We start from the raw sequence: 13,499 nt of genomic DNA, 5'->3' as shown, positions 1-13,499 counted from the left end.
AAATTATTATTTTTTATTTTTTTACAGCTCTTTTAACATGTTTAATTTCATATGAAGAAATTCTACATTTCTTTGATGCTATTTTGATAAAAAAATATCTACTTATTTTCAGTTTTTAATAATCTGAGTTAAGCGAAGTTATAATTAGCTAATATTATCAAGATTCTAGAGTGTATTAAAAAACCAAATCCTACATTACTGAAGAAATTTATCCTAAAATATAGTAGTTCTTGCTATTAAAATATTTGATTTTGAAACAGCTGCCAGTATTAAAAGGCTATTGCAACTATTTTTTACCAGAATTGGATAACAGATAAATAAAAAATTATGTTTAAAATTAAATAGTTCAAAATATTTCAATTTAAAATGGATAATTTGTAATTAAAAAATAAATATTATAAAAGTTATCTATTTTTTGCTTATTCATGGTACAATAAAGATTTTAATGATATCTGCTTTGTAAAGAAAACTAGAATAAAAAAAGACTGAAATGGCATGGCTATGCCAAATTGCCAATATATTTTTAGACATATTAATGAATTAGTAGTATAAAAAAATTCTGAAAACACCTCTCAAAAATTACTGAATACAGTATAAGTAATGGAAAATCCTGTGTTTGTAATCCTATTATTTCTACAAAAAAATATATATAAATAAATTCCTATAAATATTACACCCTAAACTATAATTAATTAAGAAACAATTGCTAAGAATTACACATTATTTTGTTTTTAATAAATTAATGAATCCAAAGAAAATATTGATTCCAGATAGATAACTACATAATTTTACACACACAACAGGTAATCTTCAAAACAAAAAAAGATGCAATTATTTTCCAAAAATCTTGAAAGAAAATAACATTTGTTGCAGCAAATGTTCTAAGTTTTATTCTAAATAAACATTTAAACACACTAAAGCTTCCATTTAATGAATAAAGAAAATGACACAGAAAAAAGTCATTTGCTTTTGTTAGATTTTAAATACATTAAACACAATCATAGCATTAAAATGTATTCTACTACTAAACTTTTCATTAAAAACTGGCAATACATAAATGTCTATTTAATAATTCAGTCTTCTGTTTTATTATAAATTTTAATTTATTTGACAATTTATAAATTCTTTTTATGCTTATGATTAATTTTCCCTTTAACAAATTTTTATAATACATATGGATAAAATGATAGATAATACACTGGATATGACCTCTTAAGTTCAAGCTAAAAGGTTTTGAGATGATTTTTTTAGCATATAGTAAATAGGGAAAACATTATTGATAATTAAATTATAAAGTTGAAAAAGTTTAAATAAAAACTAGCGTTTTCAGTAAATATAAAATACATCTTAGGATTTCTTTTAATGTAACAGTATTTCTTTTATTCATTATGGCTAATGTATTATGGGTCTAAACAGAGATAAAACACATAATTTATACAGAATGGTAATCTATACAAAATCGAAAAGACTGAGAGTGTATGCACTGCCTATGCATAATTTATGAAGAAATAGAATTACTTTCCGCATTTACCTCATTTTGATAACAGAAGAGAATTTCCTAACGGAAGATTTTCTACTGTCAACAACAGTACTCCCCCAATTAATCTAAAACCAAAAAATTAACAAATTAATAAAAACAAATAAAGCATAGTTCAGAAAGTAATTCAACCTTGTCTTACAATGTACAAACTACTTATTTATTGAAATATATAATAAATGATTAAATAAATAAATTATTTAATAAAATTGGAAATCATTAAGATCAATAAAAATAAATATTTATATTTTCAACAACAAAAAAATAAGATACATTTATTTCATTTTAAAAATAATTTTAAAATAAGTGTATATTGAATTTTTTTATTTTATTATACTAGAAGATCTTTATATTATAAGTCTTGAAGCATGAGGCTTAGGGTAAAACTAACTGAATTAAGCTCACCTATAAACATATATGTAACATACATACCTATAAGCATATATGCAACATACACACCTATACCTATACAGATATATATATAATAAACATATTATATATATATATATCTGAAACAGATCAATATTTATATGCTTAAAATTTAGTTTTTAGAAGCAAATTACTTTGAAAAAGACAAACACATTTACTTTAGTATTCTTATTTACAGAAAAAAACTGAAATTATCAAGAACATTAGAGGGTAATCTCTTATTCAATTTTTTTTTCTTTGCATCTTGTGAACAGGTGATGGTTATAGTTAATTTCCTCAATGTGATTTTTGTTGCTTAAACCGGAGAAGTTAAAATGGTTTATGGAGAATTGCCACTTATAGAGTAGTATTATATAAATCTTCGACTGTATATTTAAATAATAGATACTTGAAACAATGTAACCAAAACAGAAAGCTTAAAAGCAATAATACAGATTAAAAAAGCCTTAATACAAACTTAAATGTGAAAAATAGTACCTTTGGATAGACTTTCTTTACATCAGACTGCTGTCCTTTTTTATTTGATATATGAATGTCAAAACAATTCTAAGATAAAAAAAAATCAAATAAATAGTTTATTAGTTCAAATATAGTAAGTTTTAATACTGAAGTGAAGTTATCACTAATTTTACAAAGTTCAGCTATGGGTTTTATACAATCTGAGATAAGCCTTGAGATATGCCTTGTTCAATTTTGTTGGCCTGTGTTAATTTACCAAACGTCAACATTAAAATAATCATGATATTCAATGAAATTTATCTATTTTATTTACAGTGAATTTTAAATTTATCTCAACTAAATTAATTTTTTTTAGTGAAATTTATATATAGCTTTATTTATAAAATTGTTAAAATTCAAATGTATTAAAAAAGATGTAAAAAGCTTCTGAAAGATTTCAAACCAATAAACTTTAAATTGTAATAAAAACATATCTAAATAAGAAATAAAATAAATATTTACTCTAAATTATGCTTAGAATAATAGAAACATAAGCATAGAAATAATGTTCTATCAATAATAATTTAAAAAGGATACTATTTTAGACATTAAAGAAACCATAAGATATTTACTTTCAAAATTAATAAGAATTTATATATAGTACTTTTTAAAATAGACATTTATATTTAAAAAGATATACCAATTTATTATGCTGTTGTTGGTCATACTCAGTAGAAAATAAATGTTTATGGCTAACAGTTTTGTTTGAACTGGATAAAGTATTTGCTTCAGCCACTAAAGTGTTAAACTGCTTTTGGAAATCTCTCATCTGAAAGAAAAAATATTTTTATTCAAAGGAAAAAAACAGAAAAATATTCTTAATTCACAAAATTCTGTATTTCGTTTTTAACAAAAATTATATATATTTTAATATGTTCCTTTACAATAAATAAGAACGTTAATTAAATGCCTGACCTCTAGACTTAAAAAATATATATGCTTGCCAATCACACCTGTCAAGGTATGATTATTAAAAGTATTTATTTAAAAAATTATTTTAAGTGAGTGTTTCATGCTTTTAGAGCAAATAGAACAACATTTTTTTTCAAGGAGCAATTTAGAGCCAGCAGTATATTTTGCAAATTTGGAACAATAACTTGACTCCCTTAAATTAAATTAAATTTGAAATCAAAATTTTTTCAATGCAACATAAATCATTTATAAAACATTATAAATTAAACTTAATAAATATATCCACTTGCCATCACCATCATATAATTATTAAATGTGTTTAATTAAAAATTATTTAGTTAATCACTATCAGTTAGTGAGTGTTTAATGTTTTTGGAGCATACTGGAACAACAGTTTTTCTTTTCCCTTTATTTTTTTAAAAAAGCAATTTAGAGCCAACTTTTTTCACAATTTTCAAGCTATAATTCCATTTCACTCAAAATTACAGTTTGAAATCAAGTTTTTTTTTTAATTCAACTAAAATCATTTATAAAATATACTAACCTGACTAAATTTCCGATTTTATAAAATAAAAAACATAAATATTTAGTTTTCACAAAACATTCAAAAGTATCCTAAAGAGTATTCTATAACAAATTTTATAAAATGAATGAAAATGTAAATTTTGTTTTGTGCAAAGTTACATCGTTTATTTGAATTAAATCCTAAAATTAGATTTACTACAATAAAAGTCAAACTTAAAGCAAAAAACTAGGAGATGGCGCGTGTTGTGATTTTCTTTTGTATGCGTGAAGTGTGTTTGTGATCAGCTCATTCTTCCTGACAAGAGGAGGAGGAGAGTCTAAAATCGCCAAAATTATCTTTAATTAATGTCTGAACGGTTTATAATATCATTTGAGTAAATCTCCGTTCTGAATTAGGTTGATGCAGATACAGTGCTGTTTAATTAAAGGAATTATTACAAAAATAACAAACCCATAGAATATCAGAAACATTTTTAGATGCAGTAAAAATATAACATTTCAATTTCTTACTGGAATTTCTTAAAGTACTTCATAAAATTTTTATAAAACTGACTAAACCTTTTTTGCAAACAGCTGTGTTTTGTCCTTCTTTTCAGAAAAAGTACACAATATGTCAGGATATACTATCTCTAATCCACACTTTTGCTTGAACTTGAAGAAAGTAGACTCCAGTTGCTCTTTTGCTTCATTGCAGATGCCTATATTTGGCTGCAAATTTTCAAACTGTTCATATTCTCTGATTAACTAAAAATAAAATACCACAGTTATTTTTATTCAACAATTGCAAAATAATCAAACAAAGGCTAAAGACAGAATAACTATTTCAAAGAAATACTCACATTAATATGATGTCAATCTTAAATCTACATTTTTATAGGAGACTGAGTAAACACAATAATCATTAAAATCCAAAAACTTCTAAGTAAATAAATTTCTCTGAATTTTTTTTTTTAGCATAAACTGGTTGATAAAGTGAAAATGAAATACTGCTTTAAGATCAAATATAACTTGATGTAGAGTTTTGATTTAGAGTAATAAGAATTTAAATGAAATAAAGTTTTCTAATGAAACTTGGGTGAGATGGAGAGACATAACTGAGGTCCTACGTCCCACGAAATGAAGAAATTTAAAAAAATAGCGTTTAAGAAATAAAAAAACTTTTATTTCATAGATTATAGCGATAAAACTAACACACAAACAGATATATATATATGTTACTGTGAATGATTGAAATTGGTGTTTGTTCACTTCTACCATTGAACGTTGACAATCACATACTAGCTTTGGTAAATGTACAAAATATATACTAGGTCTAGTTAAGTGCCACTGCCGGTATACTATTGCCCGGTATGCCCTACACGGATGTTTTTTAAGATTCTGTGCCACTACCCGGTATACATTTGCCTGGTATAGCCTACACTGCTGTTTTTTTAAGGTTCAGTGCCACTGTCCAGTATTGCCCAGTATACCCTAGACTCCTGTTTTTTAAGATTCAACTGCTCAGTATATATTTACGAGCTACTCTGAACACTGATGTTTCTCCTAATCTACCCTCAAGAGATATTAAAATATCAAATAAATGTAATAAGATCATCGAATAAATTAATAAATCGGATATAAAAAAAAATTTTGACGTTCACAAAAGCAATTATGTGACTATTGACATTCACCAGTGAAAGTCAACATTCTCTTGATTTTGGTCATTCACGGTCTTTTATATATATATATATATATATATATATATATATATATATATATATATATATATATATATATATATATATATATATATATTACAACTAGCATTGAACAGCCGACTCAGTTTTTGTTTTATAACAAATTTATGTTCAACTCTACAGCCTTGTGTATAGCACAAAAACCTCCCACAGTTAGCCCGACGTCAGTCAATTGGATTCTTCTCCATGATCCCTCTACCGCAGATGATATTTTACATCAGCACTGTGGTTGGTGCGAGCAGAGAACAGAATTCATATTGACCAGCTATCGCCAAATTTGAGCCTGGGTCACCTCATTGGGAGTGACCCAGACACTCTATCACCTGGCACTCTAATCACCGTTTGTTTCTTTCAAAATCAAAAATATATCCAAGCCAACTTTTAATAAGTACTACCAAAGTGTTTATAAACTGGTTTCTTAGTGAAGTGCTAATAAATGTAAACAAAAAAAAATGTGATAAATTTTTCTTAAAATACATAGTTACATAAGTCAAATAAAAAATATTAAATTTAATATTAATTAAAATTAAAAATATTCTACTGAAATATTATTTAAATATAAAATTTTAAAAATGCATTACAATTTTAACTAGTACTATCAATAGACATAAAATTCAAAGTAAAATCAAAGAACTAAAGGAAGAAGATAACACAACAAAGAAAGTTTGAGTTAAAAGACATAAACAGTAGACAAACAGAAACACATGCATGTATGTTCAAACATTTAAAATTATACCTTCTCAAGATCATTGATGCATTCTTTTTTCCTTTTGTTGTACTTCAAAACAACTGGTAATATGGGAGTGTCCTCAGTATAATCAATAAGAGCTTTACGAGTAGCAGACAATTTCATTTTCAGATTCATTAAAGTTTTATTCCTTTTGGTACTTTCTTGGATTTCCTCTGTAAATAAAAAATATGCCATTACAAATTCCAAGTGAAGTTCTCATTGCGAAATTTAAAAAATAAAAATAAATAAAATTTAAAAAAAAAACATTGTATTTACTTTTAAAAATTTGTTAAGTAATTTTACTGTTAATAAAAGAAAAAATTTTTATAAACAAAAAAAATGGCTAAAAAAATTTCTATAATTGTGAAAAAAGCTGCTTTGTAAAAATTTAAAAATTAAGATGCAAACTGCAGACCAAAGACATAAACATGACGAAATAAATGAAATTTCAGTCTGTTATTTAAAATTAAGTATAACAATACTGTGAGAAATATTTATTTCAGGCAAAATTTAAACACTAAAAGTAAGAATGTATTGTTTCCAATTAGAACTTAGTAATACTTTTAATGATAACAGGAAAAAAAGGAGCGAAAAAACATTATTTTAATTAAATGTTTAAGCAAAAGTAGGAAATTAAATATCATTTTAAAATATAATAATACACAAGGATAAATTTAAATTTTATGGAAAGAAACTTTCACATTTTATACTTTTTAATTAAATAATTTGAACTCTTAAAAAGTCCAAAAAGTTTTCTTACTTTCAATAATGACACTTATATAATGATATTATATTTATATTCAAAAGTTTGTTTAAATTTCTTAAGTAATGATTTTTTTAATGGTAATTAAAAGAAACAATTTATAATTTTTGCTTATATTATTAACTCATCATAAGATTAACTCTGTGAGCAATTAAAAAAATTTATTTTAAAGCATCTAAATTTTACGAGGAAACTATAGCATTTGAAATAAATCTTTCATAAAAATTCCAATTTTAATGAAAAGTGTAACACAATTAAAAATTAAACTAATTGCTTTCTTTGTATTTGATCAAAGCAGTGGAAAAGACAGTCCATATGAATATTATAATCCAGTATAATAATATAATGCATTATAATAAACCATTATAATAATATATAATATAATCCATATGAATATTATTAACCATTATAATAATGTAAATATTCATATTTAATAGATTTAGTTCTATTTATTATTTTTTTATATAATTTTCATATTTATATTGCTTTCGATTTTATGCATTCAAACATGCAAATTACATCTGAGAAAAATTTCAAATAAATTTTAAAATTTTCAAAATTTCAAATTAATGTAAAAGAGGTGAAAAACTCATCTGAGGTGAAAAACAATCTATTTCAGCATTGGCATAGATTTCAAGATTGTACAAGAATATTGTTTGTAAATGAAAAAAAAAACATTAAAATTCTAGTTTTAAAAAAAAAGCATCTCGATAAATAGAAAGCATCTTTAAACATGACTTTTGTAGAAAGTAAGAAATGAAAAAAATTTCAAAATTGTTTTTGTGTTTACTTATATTACCTTTAGCATCTTTAACTCCAACTTCATTTAGCATGTCAAATATACGAAGGTAAGATTTATCAACAATATCAGAGCATGACATAGGAAAAACACATTCTCTATAACTTTCCAATTTGTTACTCTCATATTCAACACACATCTTTTCAGATTCTATTCTAGATTTAAAGCTAAAATTCAGACAGTTAGGTTCAAATAGATAGTAAGAATTCCTAAATAGTTTTGAAATGAATTTTAATATAATACTCTATATGAAAATTTATTGTTATAATTGCTAAGAAAATTTAGACTATATTTAGTATGTGTTATAAAAAAAATATAAAGTATAGAACAACAGAAATGTACTTTAAATTGTTTAATTTTCTGCATATAATCTCTTAATGGATGAATGATGACGTTAGAAAATAAACAAAGCAGTTAATCACTTGGTAAGCATTTTAGAATTTTTAATATTTATTAACTTCGATACATCATATTGAGCTTCATTTTAAATCTTGGATAATTGACTAAAATCAGGATAGGACTTGATTGCTCTTCAACACACAAAATTTCTCTGTGAGTTATTCAATGAAAAATTTTTTAGTAAAAAATATTGCATATATACTTTTTATATATCCGTCGTTGAACAGCAGACCCAATTTTCGGGTTTACGACTACTAATGTTCAACTCCGTAGCCTTGTAATTTTGAACCAATCCAGAAGACAAGGAAACTCCTGGATCAGTACCCCCAGAGGTTTTGATTTGTTATGGAAACATGGAGGACTTTGTGACTCGACAGATTTAACGCGCACCAGTCACCATTTACTACACGGGGAGTTTTCGGCCGGCGGGGATCAAACCGACGAACTCTTGTACATGGGCCCAGCGCCCTACCGATATATTCTTGTCTAAGTTGTTATAAAATAGATATTTCAGCACTAATCTTCTAATTAAATGATTCTCAGCATATTATTTCAGTCACTGGATGTAGCTGTTTAATTATGTAATGTATAACTTTCAGTAAGTTTCACTTCACTACTAATCTATCCACCATCTTGTTAAAAGCACTAGCTTACCCACTTATATTTACAAGTTATGTTTATTTAAAAATAAACTCTTATTTTAAAAGACAATCTGAACTTTTTACTGAATTAATAATGCCTCAATTGATTGATTAAGCCATACTAGGTATTCCTGCACTATTGAGGAATATAAAGTGAAATCAACGAAAGGGAACAAGCACATGAAGAAGGTAAGCAATATTTATCTCTGCTACTTTTTATTCACACAAGTGCATGATTACCAACATAAGTAGTGCAACAATTAAGGGATTTAAGATACACTTTCATTTTGTACAGAAATGAAAATAGTAACAAAACAATATTAAAATAAATTTGAAAATTACTTACAAGTCGTAGTATTTCTTGTGTAATAGGGTAAGGCGCTCCGATTCTCTTTCAAACTGACTGTCAACATTCTGCAATAATCGTTTTGTGTCTTCCTCAAACACTTCAACTGCTTTTTGTGGCACAATCTGCAATATAACATAAAGCATGTTACAAAGCATACTTTGTGACTCAACCAATGCATGCTGGGTAAGCAATCCCCAATTCAAGAAGTTAGTGAAAATGAAGAAACTACATATGTTGAAAGTTTACATATTTAATATAAATTTAAATGCACATGAATGCATGCAAGCATTACCCCCAACAGCCTGTCATATGCCAGGGAGTCATGAAAATAAAGTCTTCACAAATTTTACCCCAACGGCACGATTGTGACAGTATAGTCTACTAAAATGGTAACTATCAATCTGAAACTGGGTCGATTACAAGCCATCTCCGAGGATTGAAACTCAGTCCTTCACAATGGCAGTTGAATGTCCGTAACCAAAGAATTTTTGGAGTTCATGATAATAAAAAAGCTTTACTAAATTATAATTATATAAGATAAAACAAAATTTTTATTCAGTGGATTCGGCATGGTCATCAATGACAAGTCTAAGGTTTCAAATTGTACGCAAATTAGAAAGAAAAAAAACTATAGATCATTAATATTCACCATACAAAAAAATTAAATGCTTAAAATATTAAATATGGTCAGTTATTCAATACATACATCAGTATTCAGCTTTAAATCTTCAGGAATTTCATCAAAACCTTTTAAAGATGACTCACATTTATTTAAATATTTATTGTATTCTTCTAAAACTATGTTGTATTCATTTTTCAACTGTTCCAACAATTTTAAGTTTTCATTTTTAGATTTTTCATTTTTTACTGCCATCTTTGTCTTCAATGCCTCTTCCAAAGGAAGCATGCCTTCATCTTCAGCCACTTTGTCTTCATATGATGTCTACAAAAATCATTTAATGAAAATTTATTAGTTAAAAATTGAAATACACTAAAAGCATTGGTTTATCAAAATACTTAAGTACTTTTATAGATAGTTTGTAAAAGCAATATAAATGTTAAGTAAAAAAAATTGAAAGGTTTCACTACTATGGAATAGTTGAATGAAGCCAGCAAAATAAAACATAAATAATTTCATAATAAAGTATTAATTCATTATTCAATTAGAAAAAATAATATTATTCTAAGAATAAATAATTATTTGTATTTTTCTCGATACAAAAATACATAGTTATGCCCAACTAATAAAAAATTACTGAACAATTGAAAGATCCTAACAATCCTAAAAAAGACAGACATTTTGAAAAATCAATTAATGAAAAACAAAAGGAGATAGAATAGAACAGTGTTCTGCATTCTGCTGTGGGATGAAAAATTTATTCTCATTATATTTTGAAATTAGAAATAAAGTAACAGATGACGCTGTTAAATGAAAAAAACTATAAAAAATGTGACTGAAAGAAAACCCATTTGCAGTAAAAATGTGGCACAGTTTGACGAAAAAACTAACTGAGAACTGTGCAAACATTTCAGCAGGAAGTGCCTGACATGCACTAAAAAAATTGTTTTATATTTATTCCAGTCAGCAACGCCATCTATTTACAAAGGCTGTGGCTAATTTTAAAATTAAATTTAATTAAACAGGAGGCAGAAAACTGTACTTTTTCTGTCTTCCTTTAATTATCTTTTAAACTGCTATTCAACCAACAAAACTATGTCATAATTTTTAGAACTTCAGCCAAAAGGAACATCAATAAATTATGTGACTAAACCAAGGGGTGTTAACAAAAGAGAGATTTTGCAAAGCATTACGTGTTTCTTGCTAATTCTACTTGAACTTTTCGGCGTATGAGTGGAAAATTTCCAAGAAATCACAGTGTCGCTAAGAAATAGAAAAAAAATTACAGTTAAGAAGACAAGCATTGCGCAAAATCTTTCTAATATCTGGGATCAGATAATTTGAGAAAATAATTGTGAGAAGTTTAAGATACAATAGAAAAGGAAATACTGAAAAATATCATGCATTATAACAATAGAGAAGTTAAAATTTTCAAAAACGAAACCAAATGACTTTTATAAAATCACCAAAAATTAAAACATAATTCAAAAAGCCAAAACATAATTAAATAAAATTCTCACACTGCTTAAATATGGCAAATTCCCATGAAAAATAGTGTCTTTATACTGTAAAGCATTGAACTTGAGCAGGAAAATATTTCCATCACCAGCTCCTGTAATAATACAACTGCAAGAATTCAAAAAAAGAATATATTTTTTATTAGAATTTTTAACAGCTCACAACAGAACAAAATTAAAAGAATGTACAATTTTATACAATATACATTACAAAACAATACAATACAATTTACAATACAAAATTTTATTACAAACTAAAGATTTTAAGTTTTAGATGATTTATTAAAAATACATATTTTTGTAATTTTAAAAATTTTTAGAAGTTTAAGAAAAGTCTGATAATTTTAATCAACAAAAATTTTGCAATGTAGTTTAATTGTATCATTATAAAGCAGAGTGATCTTATAAATAATTTAAAATAAGAATCCTACAAAAAAATACTATATCGATCAATAGGCAATGACTTTATGTGACTGAAAAAATTTCAGCCACATGAAGTCACTGCCTATATAATAAAAAGTCACAACCACTTGAATTCTTTCAATAATTTTCTTGAAGAATTTAGCCTCATTTTTAATTTAAGACAATGCTATTATACTTTTCTAAGTTCATGGGTATTATTCATTTACTCAATGATTACATGCAAAATACTCATTAAGTAAAAATATATAAAATATTTCATTTAAGTAAATTAATACACCAAATTTTTATGCAAATATAATACTTTTAAGTACTATAATGTGAAAATCAACTTAAATTCCACTGTACTAGGAAAAAATTTACTTTCAACATGAACATGAAATTTATTTTCAAATAAATAAGAATGTTAAATGAATAATCCCAAGAAACTGAATCAGTAATATATTACTTGTTTAAAAACTTTATTTGCTTCAAAAATATACAAATCGGAAATAACAGTAAACATATTTCCAGCACTCAAAAACAGGTGCTCATTCTCAAGACTTGCAAGGCATGATAAGAAGAAACACAAATTATTTGAAATATAACACGTAAAGTTGCCAACAAAGAAATGCAAAAATAGAAGTGAAAAACTAAAGAAGAAAAATAACACTAGCAGAGAGAGAGAAAATTTTTCAAAAACGAAACAAGAAATGCAAGCATTGAATTGCATTTTACCCTAATTTGCCCCTCTAGGCCACTGTGGTTTTTTTATTATGTTTTTCATCTTTTTTTCTCTTTTGGCTACTTGGTCTTCCTAGTTTTTTTCCCATCTTCATTTTTCCATTTTTCGCTGGCATATTTTATTGTCACATTTGCACTTAATGTGACAATTTTATTTCTAATTTTACCTAAGCCTTTAATTTTTTTTTAAACGTTATTCCTTTTTTCAATTTAGCAATTTTAACTTTCTTGGTGACCTTTCTCATGGTCAATGCGGTCATCGCACTTCCTGTGGGGAAAGTCAACCAACCCCTCTATTCACGCCTTTCTTTTTCTTCTTTTAATTTTAAGGGGGGCTAACTAACCAATCTCTTTTCTTTAAATTTCAAACTCTCCGCCTCTTTAATTTCAATTGGCCGTAATTTTTCTGGTCCTATACCAGTTAAGGAATTTTTAAGTCTTTTTTAATACATTCTCTTTTTCTGCAGCCTTTGGGCAGGTTACCCTTTTTTCTCGGAGATGCGGACCTCGGTCCGTATCGAGGGATTTCTTTTTACATTTTTTCTTAACCTTTATCTTAAATTAAATCCATAACTATAATAAATTTCTGTAAAATTTAAATCAACATTTTATACCTTTAATTTTCTTTAACATTAAAAAAAAAATCCTTCTCGAATTTAAGCTTTCTTTCCATATTTATATTAACCTTTAAATTACTCGTTCTTTTATATTTTACTTTTATCTATGACGCCTTCTGTGTTTTAATTCTCCCGTCACCCATTTCAATAAAATGCCTTTCTTGTGTTGGTACATGTGGTGAAAGATGTATGTTCTAAATAAAATGATATGTTAATAATTTAATCTTGTGCTGGAGAATTTATTTGCCTCTATTTTCATGATTTATCATGTCCTGTGTGTGCAGG

General features: G+C 26.0%; 1 protein-coding gene across 1 annotated transcript in view; it reads right to left on the bottom strand.

Annotated features, from left to right (window-relative positions):
* Window positions 1-13,499, bottom strand: part of LOC107455425 (uncharacterized) — a 58,211-nt gene that overhangs the window by 18,054 nt on the left and 26,658 nt on the right. The window contains exons 18-26 of the mRNA XM_087166201.1: window positions 11,458-11,563; window positions 10,025-10,261; window positions 9,316-9,440; window positions 7,930-8,096; window positions 6,374-6,540; window positions 4,460-4,645; window positions 3,105-3,233; window positions 2,444-2,512; window positions 1,532-1,605 (exon numbers count right to left, since the gene is read on the bottom strand). Of these exons, the coding sequence (XP_087022327.1) occupies window positions 1,532-1,605; window positions 2,444-2,512; window positions 3,105-3,233; window positions 4,460-4,645; window positions 6,374-6,540; window positions 7,930-8,096; window positions 9,316-9,440; window positions 10,025-10,261; window positions 11,458-11,563 (1,260 nt within the window). The remainder of the gene's footprint in view (window positions 1-1,531; window positions 1,606-2,443; window positions 2,513-3,104; window positions 3,234-4,459; window positions 4,646-6,373; window positions 6,541-7,929; window positions 8,097-9,315; window positions 9,441-10,024; window positions 10,262-11,457; window positions 11,564-13,499) is intronic.

The sequence above is a fragment of the Parasteatoda tepidariorum genome, chromosome 6 (assembly GCF_982258835.1).
Source record: "Parasteatoda tepidariorum strain Cologne lab strain chromosome 6, Ptep-v5.0, whole genome shotgun sequence".
NCBI lineage: Eukaryota > Metazoa > Arthropoda > Arachnida > Araneae > Theridiidae > Parasteatoda > Parasteatoda tepidariorum.
This window is presented reverse-complemented; position numbering and strand designations above follow the sequence as displayed.